The sequence below is a fragment of the Capra hircus genome, chromosome 15 (genome assembly GCF_001704415.2).
Source record: "Capra hircus breed San Clemente chromosome 15, ASM170441v1, whole genome shotgun sequence".
In the NCBI taxonomy this organism is placed as follows: Eukaryota; Metazoa; Chordata; class Mammalia; order Artiodactyla; family Bovidae; genus Capra; species Capra hircus.
Genome location: NC_030822.1, coordinates 39,224,218 through 39,244,428, shown reverse-complemented (window position 1 = coordinate 39,244,428; position 20,211 = coordinate 39,224,218). Strand labels below are relative to the sequence as shown.

At 39.0% G+C, this 20,211-nt stretch overlaps 1 protein-coding gene across 4 annotated transcripts in view; it reads right to left on the bottom strand.

Moving 5' to 3' along the window:
- Window positions 1-20,211, bottom strand: part of ZNF143 (zinc finger protein 143) — a 60,593-nt gene that overhangs the window by 17,684 nt on the left and 22,698 nt on the right. For all 4 annotated transcript variants that reach the window (XM_005689707.3, XM_005689706.3, XM_005689704.3 and 1 more), the window contains exons 8-11: window positions 9,399-9,518; window positions 7,698-7,773; window positions 6,802-6,927; window positions 4,977-5,156 (exon numbers count right to left, since the gene is read on the bottom strand). In XM_005689707.3, the coding sequence (XP_005689764.1) occupies window positions 4,977-5,156; window positions 6,802-6,927; window positions 7,698-7,773; window positions 9,399-9,518 (502 nt within the window). The remainder of the gene's footprint in view (window positions 1-4,976; window positions 5,157-6,801; window positions 6,928-7,697; window positions 7,774-9,398; window positions 9,519-20,211) is intronic.

The following is a 20,211-nucleotide window of genomic DNA, read 5'->3' as shown; positions in this document are numbered from 1 at the left end:
ACCAGGGTTTGATTCCTGGGTTGGGAAGAACTCCTGGACAAGGGGATAGCTACTCACTCCAGTCTTCTTGTCTAGAAAATTCCATGGACAGAGGAGTCTGGCAAGCTACAGTCCATGGGGTCGCAAAGAGTCCAATATCACTGAGCAACTAACATTTTGAAAGGCAAAACAACTTGGAAACTACTTTAGACATAATAAAAGACTGGATAATGAATAAATGTATAAATGCTGTTGGAAGCCAGAGCTCTGACTACGGAACAAGGAAAATGCAAATATGGAATGTGAGAAGGAAAGAAAGAGCTCTGTGGGATGAACTGGAATTGGAGGTACTGATGTGAACTCAGTCTCTAAAATGTGCTTATGTGTGTAAACATATGCATATCCTACTCTGTTCTCATTTTATACCTTCCTAGGGTAACTCCATCTTTTTCACGGTTCTAAACATGGTAAAACCACCCACAAATAGTAAAATCACTAAGGTAATCTGTAATATACATCTTAGACATTAAGTATTTGAGGCTGCATCTTGTCCTCTGCCCAACCCACATTCTCAAAACAGGACAGGGTGAAGTTTTTACCTTGGGGAATGGTTGTGGAGGAGACATGATGAAGGCAAGGCCAGGCAGGACAATGTCGGGCAACTCCAGTTCAGAGAACCAACCCTACTCATATTCAGGCTTGAGCAGTAACTGCCACTATGTGGCACCAAACCACAGTCAAGATATAAATACATTGGGGTGGGGGGTGGCATTGTTTTTTTTTGGTTTTGTCTTGAAACTATAGTTTTTACAATTGAGGTATAACTGATTTACAATATTATATTAGCTTCAGGGGTAGAACATAGTTACTCAATATTATGTATTTCAAAATCATCACCATGATAAGTCTGTCAACATACCAAGTTACTCCAATATTATTGACTATATTCTATATGCTGCATATCGTATAACTCATTTATTTTATAATTGGAAGTTTGTACCTATTAATCTCCCTCATCTATTTTATTCATCCACCAATCCAATGCCCTCTGGCAACTACCAGTTTTGTTTTCATTATCTATGAGTCTGTCTTTATGTTTGTCTTTATTCATTTGGTTTGTTAAAGTTCCATTTAAGTGAAATCATACAGTATTTGTCTTCCTCTATCTGACATTTCACATAATACCCTCTAGGTCCATACATGTTGTCACAAACGGCAAGACTTCATTCTGTTTTATGGCTAATACTCCACTGTATGTTTGTATGTAAATGTATTGCACTTATCCATTCACCTATCAATGGATACTTAGATTGCTTCCATATCCTGGATGTTGCAAATAATGCTGTAATAAACACAGGGGTGTATATATCTTTTTAAATTAGTGTCTTATTTTCTTCATTCAAATACCCAGAAGTGGAATTGCTGGATTGTATGGTAGTTCTATGTTTCATTTTTGAGGAAACTCCAAACCGCTTTCTGTAGTGGCTGTACCAATTTACATTCCTACCAATAGTGCAAGAGGATTTCCTTTTCTTCACATTGTTATGAACACTTGTTACTATCTTTTTTGATAATAGCCATTCTGACAGGTGTGACGTGATATCTCACTGTGGTTTTGTTTACCATTTCCTGGGTGACAGCGATGTTGAACATCTTTTCATGGAGACCTAAATGGATCTGAGTTGCACTTTAGAGCTTCCTAACGGCTAGCTGCAGTCTCAGCTGGGTCGGTCATCTGATCATCCTTCCAAAATGGACCGCATTTTACACAGCTGAGTCTTATGCTCCACTTATGCATAATGTGGGCTTTTATTGTATTATCTACTTGATGGTCATCAGCCAATCTTTTCTTCCAACCCAGACCTACTTCCTGGGTCAGGCCAACATTTACAACAACCTATTGGATATCCTTGAGGGGGTTTCCCTGATAGCTCAATAGATCAAGAATTTGCCTGCAGTGCTGGAGACCCGGGTTTGATCCCTGGGTTTTAAAGATTCCCTGGAGAAGGAAATGGCAACCTACTCCAACATTCTTGCCTGGAAAATCCTATGGACAGAGGAGCCTTGCGGGCTACAGTCCATGGGGTGGCAAGAGTCAAACACGACTTAGCAACTAAACCACCACTGGATAGCCTTACTTTAGTGACTTTTAACCATGTATGCATTTAAGAAACCGGGAGGATTTTTAATATATACTGATACCTGGACCTCACCTCAGTAAAACTATGTCAGAATCTTTGCAGACAGGATCTGTGCAATCAGTCTGTTTTAAAAAGGTCAATCTGATATACAGCCACATTTGAAAGCACTACTCTACCTGCATATTCCAAAGATCATAGTGGCCAAACTTAATGTAGGCGTCCCTCTTTGTGGTTGTTTAGCTGCTTTGTTGTGTCTGACTCTCTTGCAACCCCATGGACTGCAGGGTCCTCTGTCCATGGGATTTTCCAGGCAAGAATATTGGAGTGGGTTGCCATGTCTTTCTCTAGCGGCTCTTCCTGATCAGGGATTGAACCAGCATCTCTTGCATTGCAGGCAGATTCTTTCCCACTGAGGCACTTGAGAAGCAGGCATCCCTCTGTAATCTAATTTGCCCATAAAACATTCTGAATGGCTAACTTTCAGGTAATGAGTCTATATTCCATTACTTTAGATGGGAAAAATAGTTTTCCCAATCCATCTAAAAACCCCAACCATTTCCCCCAAATATTACAAAAAGGCTCTTAACCCACCAAGAATGTCTGCATAATATGAAGAACTTAAAACACCATTTATGTAATTATTAACACTCTGAACTCAGTAGCATGTATAAGTTTGTGTGTAATACACAATAATATCAGAGTATCGAATAGGAATTTTGTTTTCTTTCTACACCACAAACATGTACTATAAGTTCAAAATGAAATATCTTAAAAATATTTGGCCATGTGATGCAAAGAGCCAACTCACTGGAAAAGACTGATACTGGGAAAGACTGAAGGGAAAAGGAGAAGGGCGGGGCAGAGGATGAAATGGTTCAGTAGTATCACCGACTCAATGGACATGAATTTGAGCCAACTCTGGGAGATAGTGGAGGACAGGGGAGCCTGGTGTGCTGCAATCCAAGGGATTGCAAAGAGTCAGACACAACTTAGCAACTGAACAACAAATCTTAAAGACAGATAGAAAGCAATGCAGATTATATCAGCATAAGACAATTTTTTTTTCTAATCTACAGCCTTCTTTTCCAGGCCTCTGAGGTTTTCACAGGATATTCCACTTTCTTAGGAAACACAAATGTAGGCAAGATGATGGCAATAATGTATAATAAAAAAGTAATGTATAATATACAATGTGAGTATAAGATATGACTGCATTAGAAATATGACTACAGTGTATTCTATGTTCTCTCATTTAGACTCATATGCAACTTAAAATCTTTTCCTTTTATAGAAAAATGCATGTATCAAGTGGATTCATTATACTGGGGTTTCAATTTGAATCAAATTATGAGTAAAAATTTTACAAACCATTACAGCAAATATACAGATGGTGAGAGTTCAGGTGGTGAGGGAAACCCAGAGAACTATATATTGCAAACCCACACTATTATCTTCCCTTCGCAACCTGGTCTTCCTCATGTTAGCATTATCACTGAACCTATCACACAAGCTAGAATGACAAGCTCTTCTCATTCCTCATGACTAAGCTGGTTGTCAGGTCCTCTGCTGATACCTCTTCAATGTCTTTCATTTTTATCCTCCTCCATCTCACTCACTTCACATATTCCAATGGCCCTTCATCAGTCTCCTTGCCTATGGCCTCATCTCCCTTTAACTTCTTTCTGTAGCACTGACAGAGTAATGTTTTTCCAAAAAAGTACATTTTCTTTAAATCTTCCTTCCTCACTATCCACAGCAGTCTCCAAACTTATTAATGTACCATTCCCAAGCAGTATCCAAACTTATTAATGTATCTTTCTCAAAGTAAAGCAACTGCTATAGATGCCTGAAAATATTTCCAGAGATATCTAGGGTCTATAGAATGTAGCCTCAGAAATACTACCTTACACAATTAACATTCCATTCTAAGTGTCTTTTAATTTTGAATTATCACAAGTTTACTCTTAATATGAGTAATAAAAATAATACACTAAAAATTTCTTATAAGACTAATGTATCCTCTCATTCTTCTCTCCAGTCTCATCAAAAATACAACCACCTGAAACTAATACAAAACTGTAAATCAACTATATGTCAACTATAAAAAAATACAACCACAAAGCCGAGCATCAAATTAAAAGCTTTTGTGCTGTAAATGGCACCATCAAAAAAGTAAAAAAAAAAAAAAAAAAAAAGGGAGAAAATATCTATAAAAATTGGATTGTGGTGATGGTTGAACAACCTTGTGAGTGAGTGAGTGAAGTCGCTCAGTCATGTCCGACTCTTTGCGACCCCATGGACTGGAGCCTACCAGGCTCCTCCATCCATGGGATTCTCCGGGCAAGAGTACTGGAGTGGGTTGCCATTTCCTTCTCCAGGAGATCTTCCCCACCCAGGGATCGAACCTGGGTCTCCTGCATTGTGGGCAGATGCTTTACCATTTGAGCCACCAGGGAAGACTCTCACAACCTTGTGAATATACCAAAGAAACAATGAATCATATTGTTTAATGGATGAATTGTACAGTGTATGAATTATATCTCAATAAAGCTGGTAAAAAATATATACATAGATACTCTGCAACAATTATGTCTATTACCCCTCCCTAAATCAACTGCCCTTGACAATGTTTTGTCTATCTCTGCATTTCTGATGCCTAGCAGGGGAACACACAGCAGACATGCAGTAACTATTGCATAAATAAATGTATAAATGCTAAAGTCAAGTTTGTTCAAGTTATGTAATCCACTGCTGTGGTGGGAAGGAGGAAAGAGAGTCCTGCAAATGGTTTATGGGAGAGGCAGGAGTTAAAACTGAGCCTTGAAAGATAGAAGACCAAGAACTAGAGACTGTTACCTGTATGTATTCTCACGTGGTTTTTATAATTGGTTGCACTGGCAAACGCCCTCCCACATCCTGGTTCTGTGCAGTAATAAGGTCTTTCTCCTGTATGTGTCCTAATATGCACTTTTCTAATATTTGATGTTGTAAAAGACCGACCACAGCCTTCAAAGTGACATTTAAAGGGCCTTTCTCCTGAAAACACAAAGGGAAATACATTAAATGGTGTAAAAATACACAGATAATTAAAATGTATTATACTTCAATTCTGCTTAGGATCACTCATGCTCAGACTCTACAGCCTTTCTATATTGAGCTTCCCTTTGTTTTTCTGGTTTTATTTTTTTCTGCAAACAGCACAGTCTACTCCAAACGTAAATTTAAACAGGAAAACCTGAATAGTATTCAAAACTCATCACTGATTACATGACTTTCCAAGACGGGAGTCATCCAGAAAGGCATACTAAAAAATGAACTGAGATAAGCGACAAAGAACTACATACCACCACAAAGAAATACAAAAGAAAAACAGAGTCAAGCATAAGGATTAAGTTAGAAATAGCCCTGGAATCCCCTAAAAGCTTATCTCCTCCTTTATTTATTCTATAACACTTAAAAAAATTTTTGGTCTTTTTAAAATCTAGTGTCTCATACATAATATACATTAAAAATACTCACTGAATATATTATTATTCTCAGGATCTTAGAAACACTTGCCTTTCATATAACAATAAGAGCATGAATGAAATAGAAGCAGGGACCTACAGCTTTGTTCCTGAACACTGTAAAGCCGCTCTGGAATCATATTTGAACTAAAAGTTAAACGCTGATGACGGGAAGAATCCTCCATGAAAATTTGCTAAATTATCTCAGAATACTTAGAAATATCTGGGGACAAAGTGGTAAGATTATGTTTAAAACATCTGCAGTAAAATCTCAAACTAAATGACCTTATGCTATCAATATATTACTTAGTCAACAGCTTATAACAGCATCTCTTATCAACAGTTTCTGAAAGTCTTCCAACTCTAATCCAAAGCAAATAATTACCTTTATAACACCAATCCGCAAATAATCAAATACAAGGAGAGGAGGGGAGGGGAAGGAAGATTTGAACAAAGTACCCCTTAGGAAAAGGAGAGAAGGAATTTAAAGGGTAAGAAAGATGATCACAAGAAAGGAACAAGCCTTTCTTTCTGTGGGGCTGTAAGGACATCAGATTTTTTTCTTTTTTTAGGAGCAGCTTAAAGCAGGTGCTTCCCTGGTGGCGCAGACGGTAAAGCGTCTGCCTAAAATGCAGGAGACCCGGGTTCGATCCCTGCCTCGGGAAGATCTCCTGGAGAAGGAAATGGCAACCCACTCCAGTATTCTTGCCTGGAAAATTCCATGAATGGAGGAGCCTGGTAAGCTACAGTCCATGGGGTTGCAAAGAGTCGGACACGACTGAGCGACTTCAATGTCAATGTCAAAGCAGGAGAAGCCATGCTAAACTGAGAAGAAATTGGGTGCCTTAGATTCTGGTCTCAGTTGGGCTACCAAGTGGACATATAATCCTAGGTAAATAGGCCTGTTGCTCAGATAATTCCTGAAAACAGAGTTGGCGGCCTAGGGCCACTGCTAATCTTTTGGAACACAGAACCCACTGAGAATCTAACAATGTTACAGGCCCTCATCCTGGAAACAACAGACTGCACAAATGGCAAACTACACGGAGTTTCATGAGTTTAAGCGAAGCCCTTGATACTGACTCCCTGAAGTGCTTCCTGAAACCACTTCCCCAAGTCCCTCCCTGCAGATGAAGAACTCCTCGCCTAGATAGAGTATTTCTTCAGACCAGTACCTGTATGAGTTCTGATATGTTTTTGTAGATCTCCTGAAGTTTTGAAAGATTTGGTACAATTATCTTCTGAACATCGATATGGCTTTTCTCCTGTATGAGTTCTGACATGACTTTTTAATCCATAACCTTTAAGAAAAATTTAAAAGAAACTTAATTATACAAGATTCCTGTAAGCATGCCCACTGAGACTAAGCTATTGAAAAGTATAGTAAACACCAAGGATATAATAGGCACACACAACAGAATAACTATTAAACAGGTACTAGAGCATGACAGATCAGGACTGTCCTGCTGAAAATTCAACAGTTTCATCTCTGACTAGAAGAGACTGTGTGTTTCTTTTTTTCAAGTGTCCCCATGGGGAGCCTGGTGGGCTGCCGTCTATGGGGTCACACAGAGTCGGACCCGACTGAAGCGACTTAGCAGCAGCAGCCATCTTATTACATGTGCATTACTCATACTCCAAAATCTTGAAGCAGAATGGAGGCATGGAGTGAAGCAGAATTCAGGAGGCCTGGCACCACTCCTGGCCCTGCTACATGCGTCCCAGGGCAGGACCCATCCTACTGCTAAGCCCCAGATCATGGTTCCCCCCCGAGTCTGTCCTAATGTTAAACTCTTAGAGTCAGTGTTACTGCTCAGCTTTTGTGTTTCTTACTAAAAGAAAGTAGTGTGTGGAGTGAAATATGAACACAATAGGCAGAAACAGGTCTGAGGAGAAAAATGAGAACACAAAGAGAATAGATCAAGTGGAACAAAAGGAAGAAAGGGAGAGACTGGAAAACTAGTTACTGCACACCCACTAATTCAGACCAAGGCAGGCGGTCAGTTCCTTCTTCTGACCTGTCTCTGCTTGACTCCCGAGTAGAACCAAGAAACATAACTCGAGGTTTTACCTGTTGCAAATGCTTTCCCACAGCCTGCATGCTCACACTGGTAAGGCCGGTCTCCTGTGTGTGACCGCTCATGGACCTGTCATTAAAACAAAAGCATAAGTCTGCTTCCTTGAGGCATTCTGCAGGTAGATGGTCTCCACAAAGACTTCCTCCTTGCCCTCAACTGCTGAATTATTTTGTTGCTTGTATATTATTTTTGAAAGATAGAAGATAACTTTTCTCAAAAACTACCAATTCTCAATATAGACCAAGTGCTTTATGTTAAGATGTACTCATTTTAAGTAAGGAATAGGAATATTGGAGGTGTGAGCTTTTCTAGACTGCTCAAAGGTGTTTGTACGGAACATGTACCTGTTGGGAGCTAGGAGTACAAGGAGACACTACACAACATAAGGTTAGGAGTGTGGAGGCTGCTGCCAAAGGGGCCTTGATCTGAAGCAAGGCTTCACCACTGACTGGTGGTGTGACTGTGGCATCTGCCTTCTCTCAGCCTCAAAGTTCTCTCTGTAAAATGGGGGCATAATAGTACCTACCACAGAGGGCTACTGTGACAAATGAATACTCATGACAATGCCCGATATTTACTGAACTTTTACCAACTGCCAGGCCATTCTCTTCAGTACTTTACAGGCACAGAATTAACTTACTTAATTCTCACAGCTAATCATTGAGGGAGGTATATAATCTTTACGGTCTAATATTGCAGATAAGGAAGATGAGGTACTAAGAGGTCAAGTAACATGTCAAGGGAGAAGGCAATGGCAACCCACTCCAGTACTCTTGCCTGGAAAATCCCATGGACGGCGGAGCCTGGTAGGCTGCAGTCCATGGGGTCGCTAAGAGTCAGACACGACTGAGCGACTTCACTTTCACTTTTCACTTTCATGCATTGGAGAAGGAAATGGCAACCCACCCCAGTGTTCTTGCCTCGAGAGTCCCAGGAATAGTGGAGCCTAATGGCCTGCCATCTATGGGATCGCACAGAGTCGGACACGACTGAAGCGACTTAGCAGCAGCACTGGAGAGGGAGATGGCAACCCACTCCAGTATTCTTGCCTGGAGAATCCCGGGGATGGAGGAGCCTGGTGGGCTGGTGTCTATGGGGTCACACAGGGTCGGACACGACTGAAGTGACTTAGCAGCAGCAGCAGCAACATGTCAAGGTTACATACTGATAGGCAGTAGAGATGGGCTCTGGGGCTGCTATTCCAAATATGCTAAATGCACACTTCCTAACACACTGTAAGTTATTCAATAAAAGTTAGCTATTATTTTTAATGAGTGATGGTATATTGTATTTAGCTTCAATCAAAATAGTTGGCCTATGTATTTGACAGACAGGACAATCAACACCGACTTTTGCTGGATTGCAGCAAATCACTGTTAACGGAGTGATTATATCCACATCTCCCATATAATTACATAAATTTCACATTTGAGAAAAATTTATTCAACTATGTAGAGGACCTATCATATGCTCTGACATATGCTGGACACGAGGGAGACAAAGATGAAGAAAGCAGAGTCCTAGTCCTCAAAGAGTTTATTTCTAAAATCTGCACAGATTTTTGTGTGTATATGAGTGTGAGTATTTGTATCTTGATAGGTGGGGGAGAACAATGGTATCTGAATACTACATCAAGTTGGCGTTTAATGTCCTAGGTATCCTCATAACTAGACACAGCGTTCCTTCGTATATACCTTAAGATGGTGAGCTGTTGTATATAATTTTCCACATCCGTCATAGCCACATCGAAAGGCCTTCTCTCCACTCTGTTGAGATTTAGCAGTTACTCTTGTTGCATGTCCTTGTAAGACAATCTAGATGAAACAAAAAGTACAATTTTAATATTTACACAGAAATAAAGTAGATGAAGTTACAATTTTCAGAAAAAAAAAAAAAAAAAAAGATAAAATGTGGGTTTCCAGACTCAGGTCATCATTTTATGAAGATTCTATCATCCTGAGCCAGTCGGGTTAGTTCTGTTATGTGGCTGAAGTCAGCAGCTCTGGAAGAAGTCAACAGGAGATCCACAAGGGGGCATAATCAGCACTCAGATTGGAAACTGAAACTTAAGCCAGGTAGCATACATTGGTCCGCTGTATGCAACTGTTCCTTGACAAAGTGTGTGCGCACATTTTTTTACATATTTAAAAATTCTGAAATTTAAAAAATGATATAATACGTATATGTAATAATATTTTTGGAAATATAATGTGCTAAGTCTCTTCAGTCATGACTGACTCTTTGCGACTCCATGGACTGTAGTCCGCCAGGCTCCTCTGTCTATGGGATTCCCGAGGCAAGAATACTGAAATGGAGTACCATTTCCTTCTCCATTAAAATACAGTATATATATAAAATAATGCTTTTAAATATATATATATGTACATATGTTCTAAAAACAATGTAAAAGTCATTTTCAATTTCAAAAGCAATGAAAAAGAAGGGGTTAGACCATCTGAGTCACCTATGGGAGACATCAGAATCCATATGATGCTAGTCTGTGGGGAAAAAAATGACTCAGATGGTAAAGAATCTGCCTGAAATGCAGGAGAGAGACCTGGGTTTGATCTCTGGGTCAGGAAGATCCCCTGGAGAAGAGAATGGCTACCCACTCCAGTATTCTTGCCTAGAGAATTCCATGGACAGAGGAGACCGGCAGGCTACAGTCCATGGGGTTGCAAAGAGTTGGACATGACTAAGCGACTAACACTTTCACACTATCACTTTAGAAGATCACTTCTGTGGAACTGAACACCATAAGACATTAAACAATTGCACTGATGTTAGAGGTCTTTTTTGGAGAAGGAAATGGCAACCCACTCCAGTATTCTTGCCTGGGAAATCCCATGGACAGAGGAGCCTGGTGGGCTACAGTCCATGGGGTTGTTAAGAGGCAAACACAAATTCATAACTAAGTTGCCACAGAGGTTTTTTTAAAGATGATGACCTATTTTAGAAATTAAGTTACCATGAAACTTGAAGAATGACTTTCTACTTTGTGGCCATGTGGTGATGGTGCTGCCACATCCTATCTGTGCAGACTGTCGTACTTGGCACAAAAATAACTCTGCCAAAAGCTGTTTTATATTGTAAAGATTTCAAAATAATGGAGCAAATATCATCATGACTGATGAGATACAACAGATACTAAAAGCTGAGAGAGAAATCTGAAAATAAAAGACACAACAAAGTGAAACAGATGACTCTACTGGCCTTTTTTCAAAGAGCTGTTAGAATCTCTTTTTTTCTATTAAAGAGAACTCTTGGTTCCAAAAGAGGTTCTGTCACACCCCCTATCACTTGAACATCAACGTGGAGTTTTTGGTAAATAAAAATTTCATAAATATATTTTCAATTGCCTGGTGCTTTTTATTCCTATTCTTTTTTCTTTTTTTTCATATTTATAAACCCTGTGTCGAAGGAAATGACTATGCTTCATGGAATCTGATTCTGGTATCAGAACTGATAAAAATTAATTTTATTTATATTGCTAAATATTTAAGCTTCTAAATAATGAATGTTCCCCCCATCTTCAGGTTTCACCTAGATATTTTTAAAAATCTGCACAACACTATGATTTAATATATTTCATTTATTCACAGGATATATTTAGATTAAATAAAGTTTTCTAGGGTAGATAATTTTAAATTTTTATTTACCATAATGTAAGGGAAGGCTGAGCACTGAAGAATTGATGCTTTTGAACTGTGGTGTTGGAGAAGACTCTTGAGAGTCCCTTGGACTGCAAGGAGATCCAACCAGTCCATTCTGAAGATCAACCCTGGGATTTCTTTGGAAGGAATGATGCTAAAGCTGAAACTCCAGAACTTTGGCCACCTCATGCGAAGAGCTGACTCATTGGAAAAGACTCTGATGCTGGGAGGGATTGGGGGCAGGAGGAGAAGGGGACGACCAAGGATGAGATGGCTGGATGGCATCGCTGACTCGATGGACGTGAGTCTGAGTGAGCTCCGGGAGATGGTGATGGACAGGGAGGCCTAGCGTGCTGCGATTCATGGGGTCGCAAAGAGTCGGACATGACTGAGCGACTGAACTGAACTGAAGGGACAAAACAACTTTTAAAAATCATTCTGCTCTTTTGGAATGGAGCTGTCTAAACTTTGGGAATGGTCAGGTCCTCATCATTCTAAGTGGGAATGGCAGGTCTTCATCATTCTGAGCAATAATCTACTACAGCAATACACACTTAAATGGTGGCAGGTGGGAGGTGAGGGTGTGGAGGAGTTACAGGATTGGGGGGTGGGAGTGTGGAGGAGCTACAAGGGTTGGGGGGACAGAGAGAGCCCTGCATTAGAGGATAACAGTACAGAAGGTGTGCTACAGTCTTCATAAAACGGACACGGATGGCTATACAGAGTCTGTCTTAGGCTTTTCCTTGAAACCATTGAATCAATTAAAAAACAGTGGACAGGGAAGGAGAGGGTGAGATGTATGGAAAGAGTAACATGGAAACTTACATTACCATATGTAAAATAGATAGCCAACGGGAATTTGCTACTGTATGGCTCAGGAAACTCAAACAGGGGCTCTGTATCAACCTAGAGGGGTGGGATGGGAAGGGAGACAGGAGGGAGGCTCAAAAAGGAGGGGATATATGGATACCTACAGCTGATTCATGTTGAGGTTTGACAGAAAACAGCAAAATTCTGTAAAGTAATTATCCTTCAATAAAAATTAAATAAAAAATCAGGAAATAAAAGGAGAAACAAACAGTGGATCTCAGTGTCATTGCTGAATTACAAGCTAGTAATTATCTATGTTCATGTATGATGGTATATTAACAAATGTTGCAGGGCACAATTTTCTAAGTAAAGGTAGGCTTATGTTGTTAAAATATCTAGATAAAATATGGGCACACTTCCTAATGGGTGAAGCTTGAAAGTATCTTTACAAAAAAAAAAAGATATAACTCCACATCTTCTCTGCCTAGGAAATTCCATCCTTCTAAATCCATGATGCCTGTTCTCATCATTCTAAACAGAGCAGATTCATCAAATCCTCAGCATCTCTGTAATATTTAGCTTGTATCATGGACTTGGCACTTGATGCTGCTGTCTTATTTTAAAGAATTTGTATTTCCTTTTCTTCCCTATTAGCCTAGCAGTTCCTCAATGTCAAAGTCTATATCATATATGCCATCATACCTCACAGTGCTAGGGTAAAGGGTTTATACCACTAACTATACAAGCATAATTCAAAGGAACTAAAAATCTTTTGGGGGGTGTTAAAAAAGTTCTAGAATTAAAACTGTGGTGATCACTGTTCATCTCTGTGAATCTACTAAAACCACTGAGTTGCACATGTTAAACTGGTGAATTGTACAGTATGTGAAATATATATTAGTAAAATTAAAAGGAAATAAATGGTAATTTGAATAAGAAAATTTCTCTTATTTCCAAGAACCAGAAGAGTCTCTATGATTCCTTAAAAAGTAACTATTATTTTAAAAATTTCACTGTGATTTTTTTCTGATTGTAACAGTAACACATACATTGGGCGAATTTGGTTACCACAGCAAAGAGTAAAGAGAAAAGTTCAAGTGAGCTGTAATTCCAGCATCCCAAAAATAACTGTTAATATCTTGGTTTGTTTCTATTAAGCATTTTTAATATATATATATGTTATATATATATTAGTGTATAAGTTTTATTTTAGCAGAACTGGAATTAAGCTTTTCACAAATTTTAAAGGCAGAAATTAATTGAACATGGGACTCCAAATCATGAGAACAGAGTTCCTGCTGTTTCCTCCTCTTCCTTTCTAAAAGCACCAAGAAGTTTATCATCTCCCAGGTCTAAAAGATTAAGCCCAACAGCCCACACCTTCAGACCAGGTGGTGGCAGCACTTTATACTGGAAAGGCCCACACCTGAATCTTTTCTGCTATTCTCTCCTAGGACAAGTTTTATTTCTGGCATGAAACAGATTATCAGAGGTTTGGCATTTAATTTAATTAAGCCAAAACAATGAAGTTAAGACTGAATTTAAAACCTGTTAGGAGGATTCAAAATGTTTTCCAAAAATGTACTTGTTTCTGCTCTTATCCTAACGTCCACAGCTCAGGGATGGTGACATAAGGGGCAGAAGCTCCAGTTCTGGAAGAACTACTGAGGACTTCAAGTCTCTGTCAGCATGGCAGAAGTGAGGCTGGTAACAGAATTTTTTTATTTCTAAACCAACTGAAGTCACTAGCATTGACCTAATTTTATGAGAATTACTAGTAAGCACTATGTGCAACCGAACTATTTCCTCTAGTAGCTCTAATTATCCAAAACAGACCCGGCATAAAGGCATTCTTGCAAAATACAGTAGGATGAGTACCCATAGCAACACCAACTAGCAAAAGGAACCTCTTAAAAGAAAACCATTGAAATAGCAATGCAATAAAACATACAACGGGCTTCCTAGGTGGCTCAGTGGTAAAGAATCTGCCTGCCAAGCAGGAAACCTGGGTTTGATCCCGGGGTCAGGAAGATCTCCTGGAGAATGGCAACCCACTCCAGTATTTTTGTCTGGAGAATTCCATAGACAGAGAAGACTGGTTGGTTATAGTCCATGGGGTTGCAAAGAGTTAGACATGATTCAGAGACTAAACAACATCTGGAAAAATCTCCAAATAGCCAAGAAACACATAGTCAAAAACCTTTTTTATCTCCATGTATAGAATGTTTGAATGGAATGGGAAGCCTCTCCTTTTTTACTGGAAATGTTTCCTTATAAAACCCTTTATCTCTCAATCACAACCAACATTTATCTTTTCAGTTCTCAAACTATTTTATTCTTTTTGGAACCTGCTTTATGTCTACCTCTCTCTTCTTATCCTATTTCCATACTAACTTCCCTTTCCACCCACCTCTGACTCTACCGTGGCAGAAGTTCTGAAATAATAACTGTCTGACAAACGACTGGCTAAGTACCTACTTCAACAATAATAGATGATATGGCCCCTGCCTTGGTAGGGTTCTCAGTCTAGCTAGTTAAACTGTCCTATAAATGAAGGACAATAATAGAATATAATAATTGCTATCACGGCAGCCCACGCAAAGTTCTAGAGGGATAAAATTCAAAAGCTGGGAGAACTGTAGGTTAGGGCAAGCTGTCTACAGAAAAAATCTGGAGGTTGAAAAAGAGAGGTGGGAAGAGCAGTCCAGGCAGTAGGAATAGTATCACCAAAAGTATGAAAGTGTGTCTGGAAGAAATGGAAACTTAATATAAGAACATTATATCTATATAATAGAATCAATGCCATAAAAAAGAAAGGGAAGTTTAAGCCCACATTTGGGAAGAGTTTTAGGTATCATTCTGGAGTGCAAACCTAGATAATGAAAGTAAATGATACTAAAAAATTTAAAGCAAGGGATTGACCAAGATCAGCTCTGTGTTTCAAAAGAGAAAACTGGTAATGGTGCAGAACACAGTCAAAGAAAGAAGAGGCAAGGAGGCTAACACAAGCTTGCAAAAGCCTAACCATGCAGTGATGAAACCACTCCTAATTCATCACTCCCAACCATGCAGTGATGAAACCAACCCAGGCCAACTGACTAATGGGACAGAACACAACACGTGATTCTGCGGATACGTTAAGGACAAAAATGGGCAGAATTCAAAATTCGAAAGCTAAATTAATAAACTAGGCCTAGGTTATTTAAGTGGTCCTTGTAAAAAGAAAAACCACCTGGTGTGTTATCACAAGGGAAATATCTCAAGGGCCATTTAGAAGCTATTACCAGTGAATACTAATTGGCTTCTAAAACCATTTACAGAAAATGACTTCATTACTATTTTATGCTTAATGTATGTTCTGAGAATTAAGAGATAACCTTAGCTCTGTCATAAATTCACTATGTGACCTTGTGCAAGTTATGCAGGGCCTATTTGCCTATCTGTATAAAGAATATATTATGGTTGATTCATGTCGATGTGTGGCAGAAACCAATATAACACTGTAAAGTAATCATCCTCCAATTAAAAATAAATAAGGTTTTAAAAGGAACATATTATGTGAAATCAGTGGTATTTTTCCTTTCTTAAACTTTAAGGAGTCAAACTCCTTTGTCAGATGAAATCTCACACAGCATTCACTTACACAGTGTAAAATCAGATAAATGCATTCTGGCCACTGCCAGCAGAATTTATGCAGTTGTAGAGTGATAGACATAGGACAGAGGATAACTGTACCTTTTGCTGCCTCATTCAGTAAATTCAATTTACAATAATGGCCTAATGCACACAGCAGATACAGTTTTTATTTTTTGCTGTATATAAACTTGCATATTAGGATGTAAATATATTCCTTGGGAGAACAAAATGAAAGCAATGGGAAATAGTTTTTAAAGTATGTTCTCTTTCAAAAGGAATACTAGAAGTATGGCAACAGAGGGACCTTTAGGGAACCATGGGACATGTCAGCATTGCCAGGAAGATTTTAAAAAACAAAAAAAATCTTCACTGATTTTATACAATGAATACTACAAGGTAGTGGTCCTTCAGTTTTTAAAAAAATTTATTTGAAGGACAGTTGATTTACAATGCTGTGTTAATTTCTGCTGTACAGCAAAAGTGATTCAGTTATACATACTGGGTTGGCCAAAAAACCTGTTCAGTTTTTTCCACACACTGTAAATAAAAACCTGAGTGAACTTTCCAGCCAACCCTGTATCTATATACATATTTTTTCCATTATGATTTATCACAGGATAATGAACATAGTTTCCCATGCTAAAGCAGGACATTGTTTATCCAGGTCCTTCACTTTTTATTTTTATGTCTCTTTATTTTTGGATTTCTAAATATAAACATGAAACCATGATTACTTAAAAAAAGTATACAATAGCTATCTGTAGAGTAAGATATGGTCTTCATTCAGGTTTTTTTTTCCTTTATATGTCTCTGATTAAAAAAAAACAACACTAAAAATAATGTATATATATTTTAAAATCCTGGGTTCCATCCAAGACCTACCAACAGAATCTCTGGAAGTTGGTCTTGGGTTATTTTGCAAAAGTCCCACAGCTCAAACTCATGCTGGCCTTTGATTAATAACCAGTGATATAATACAGTCCTTTAGGAATGAAAAAAAAAAGCCTAAGAAAAGCAAGGTTCACTTGCTCAAGATCACATAGCTAGATAAAAGTACTGAACATACATATGTTTTGGGTTTTTTTTTGGCTGCCCTGCACAGCATATGGGATCTTAGATTCCCAACCAGGAATCACTTCTGTGCCCTTGCCCTGAAAGTGCAGAGTCTTAACCACTGGATCACCAGGGAAGTCCCCAGAAAATATATATGAAATGTGATCCACATTCAAACTGTCTATACTGAATGAGTTTTGTGATAACTATCGAACCCATGTTCTGGGAGAATCTGCCACCCTAGCCATAGACCTTGATAATCAGGGAAGATGGCATACCTAAGACCAATGAGGTATACCTTATACGGCCTGGCTTAAAAAGTCAAGCTGAGTCCACAAATTCTCCAGGGAAATCTTGACTTGCTTGTGGGTAGTAAACCTGAGAAAGCATGGCTATGGTGAAACCAAATGCACACTCAATGAAGATGCAGAGGAAGCCTGAATGCAGAGAAAAGAAGGGAGCAGAGATGCCATGGAAGAGGGCAGAAGAAGGAAAAAGGAGGAGTGATATCAGCCTCCAGTCCTGATTCCTTTGCAGTTCTGGTTCCTGTGAAGTATAGCTGTTCCAATTCTTAGTTTCTTATAAGATACATTCTTACAACATACCTCTTTTTTTCTTGAGCTAGATTGATGGGCTTTCTGTGTTATCTAGTTATTAGAGCTTTGATTGATTAAAACCGCCAAGTCAGGGAATTTCCTGGCAGTCCAGTGGTTATGACTTGGCTCTCTCACTGCAGGGTCCCTGGGTGTAATCCCTGGTAGGGAACTAAGATTCCACAAGTTCCATGGTGTGGCTTAAAACAAACAAATAGCTGCCAAGCCAAAGGACTTTGATCTCCAATATAAATAAAACTGGTTTTTAATGAAGTCAAACTGATGGAAACCATGAACAAGGGCCTTGGGTTCTTATAGAACATGTAAAGGCATCAACAATGTTTCATAATGCTTGCTGCTGCTAAGTTGCTTCAGTTGTGTCTGACTCTGTGCGACCCCAGAGATGGCAGCCTACCAGGCTCTTCTGTCCCTGGGATTCTCCAGGCAAGAACACCGGAGTGGGTTGCCATTTCTTTCTCCAATGCATGAGAGCGAAAAGTGAAAGTGAAGTTGCTTAGTCGTGTCCGACTTCGCGATCCCATGGACTGCAGCCCACCAAGCTCCTCCATCCATGGGATTTTCCAAGCAAGAATACTGGAGTGGGGTGCCATTGCCTTCTCTTATGTATTACCTAAAATACTAATCAAATGAAACTCTCATTTGGTCTTCATAACCCTATGAGATGAGTAAAGCAAAGGCTATTATTCTCATATAGCTAATAAGAAATCTCAGATACAAATTAAGTCATTTGCTCACAGTCACACAGCTACTACACAGCAGGATGGAAGCTTGACTCAGACCTTTTTTTTTTTTTTTTTTAACAAATCACATGCTACTTTAATACCATACTGTTTTCTGCTTAACTAGGGGTGGTGCATCATAAGGGTAATCACAACAGTTACAGCCTCCTCAAAACACATACATCACATCATCCTTACAGTTCTTACAACTGAACACGTGGACATCTTTAAATAGATGAGTGTTTTCACATTGAGTTCTACTGACATTGTGAACAGAATAATTCTTTATTGAGGTGGGCTGTCCTATGCCTTGCAGGACATCTACCCAGCAGATGCCCGACACCTTAACAACCAAAACTGTCTTCAGACACTGCCAAACGTCCCCTGGGGCAAAACCACCTTCCCTTGAGTGCAGATGCTTTTAATACTCTAGGTCTTTGCTGTCCTGTGAAATCTGATTTCAAGTAAGAGGTCAGCTCAGCAGCACAAGTATGCTTATGTTATAGGTGAAAGAGAAAGCTCTACACTATAAACATCACAATAGAAAAAAAACTAAAGCTTTAAAACAAGACTATAAAAAAAAAATTTATTGTGTTAGGTACAGACCTCTTTAAAGTTCAGCCAGGCAGAGTTACAACCTCTTAAGCAACTCTGGCAGAATGACTATAGGAAATTTTGACCTTTTAACACCATGTACTTGGCCCTCAACCTTAACTATGGTACACAATTTTTTAGAGGATGGGAGATTCAGAAACTTCTTGTCCAGCTCTTAACAGACATATGAGTCACAAATACAAACCACATATATAATTTAAAATGTTCTAGTAGCTACATTTAAAAATGAAAAGAAATAGGTGAAATTAATTTCAGTAATTATTTATCTAGTATATCCAAAATATTATCATTTCAACATGTTGTCAATAGGAGACATTATTAAGAGATATTTTACACTCTTTTCTCATTAGAAGTCTTTGAAATCTGGTATTATTTTAGATTCATAGCACATGCCAATTGTGACTAGCTATATTTCCCGTGGTCAGTAGCAGCAACATGCTCAAGTTATAAAGTGTGGCCCTCACAACTACTGAGCCTGTGACGTGACTACTGAAGCCCAATCACCTAGAGCCAGTGCTCCGCAACAAAAGAACCCACCACAATGAGAAGCCTGTGCACCGCAACAGAGTAGGGCCCGCTCACCGCAACTTGTGAAAGCCCACGTGCAGCAATGAAGACCCAGAGCAACCAAATATAAGTAAGTAAAATTTAAAAAGTGTGGTCCTGAAGCAATAACTTTAGGAATTAAATACAATAAAAACTCTTGGAACAATGAAAAAAACAAAACAAAAAATCTGCTATGAGAGAACAGTCAACAAAACATTAGAACTAATCGCTAAGAACAAAAAGAAGCAGCATTAAAGCAAGAATACACTACAATGATTATATAAACTCCAAGAACGCCCACTCACACAAACACCTACCCTCAAACACATTTATGTGTTTTCACATAAATTCAAAACATAATCTTGAATTTTGAATTGTTCGGTTCAGTAGGGCTTCCAAAATGCTTCTGTGACTACTCTGTACTTAACTACAGTACTTGCGGAGGCACTGACTGCTGCTCTAGGTTATTAACTTGGTAAGGGACAGACAATGACTGGACCCAAGGTGAACATCCGAATCAAGGGCAGCCGACCCGTGGCCATCTGCAGCCCAGGAAGATGTCTGGTAGAAGAGGTTAGAAATAGCTTTGACCAGAAGGAACAATGATAATTAGCTAGGCTGGACCCTCTTTCTAGAAGTTGAAAAGGGAAGTATTGAAGGAATCAATTGTAAGCAAAAGAAACAAAAAGACATAACAACCAAAGTAGCAAAGTTTAATCACAGTAAGGGTGAAGGCCCAGAAAAAGGATTCACAGACTGCCATGTGTGGGGCAGACAGAAGACCACCTGGTCTCCAAAACTGCCTTGGACTCCAGAACACAGGCTTCACCTGGATTTCTGTGATATTTCTACTTCTTTAGT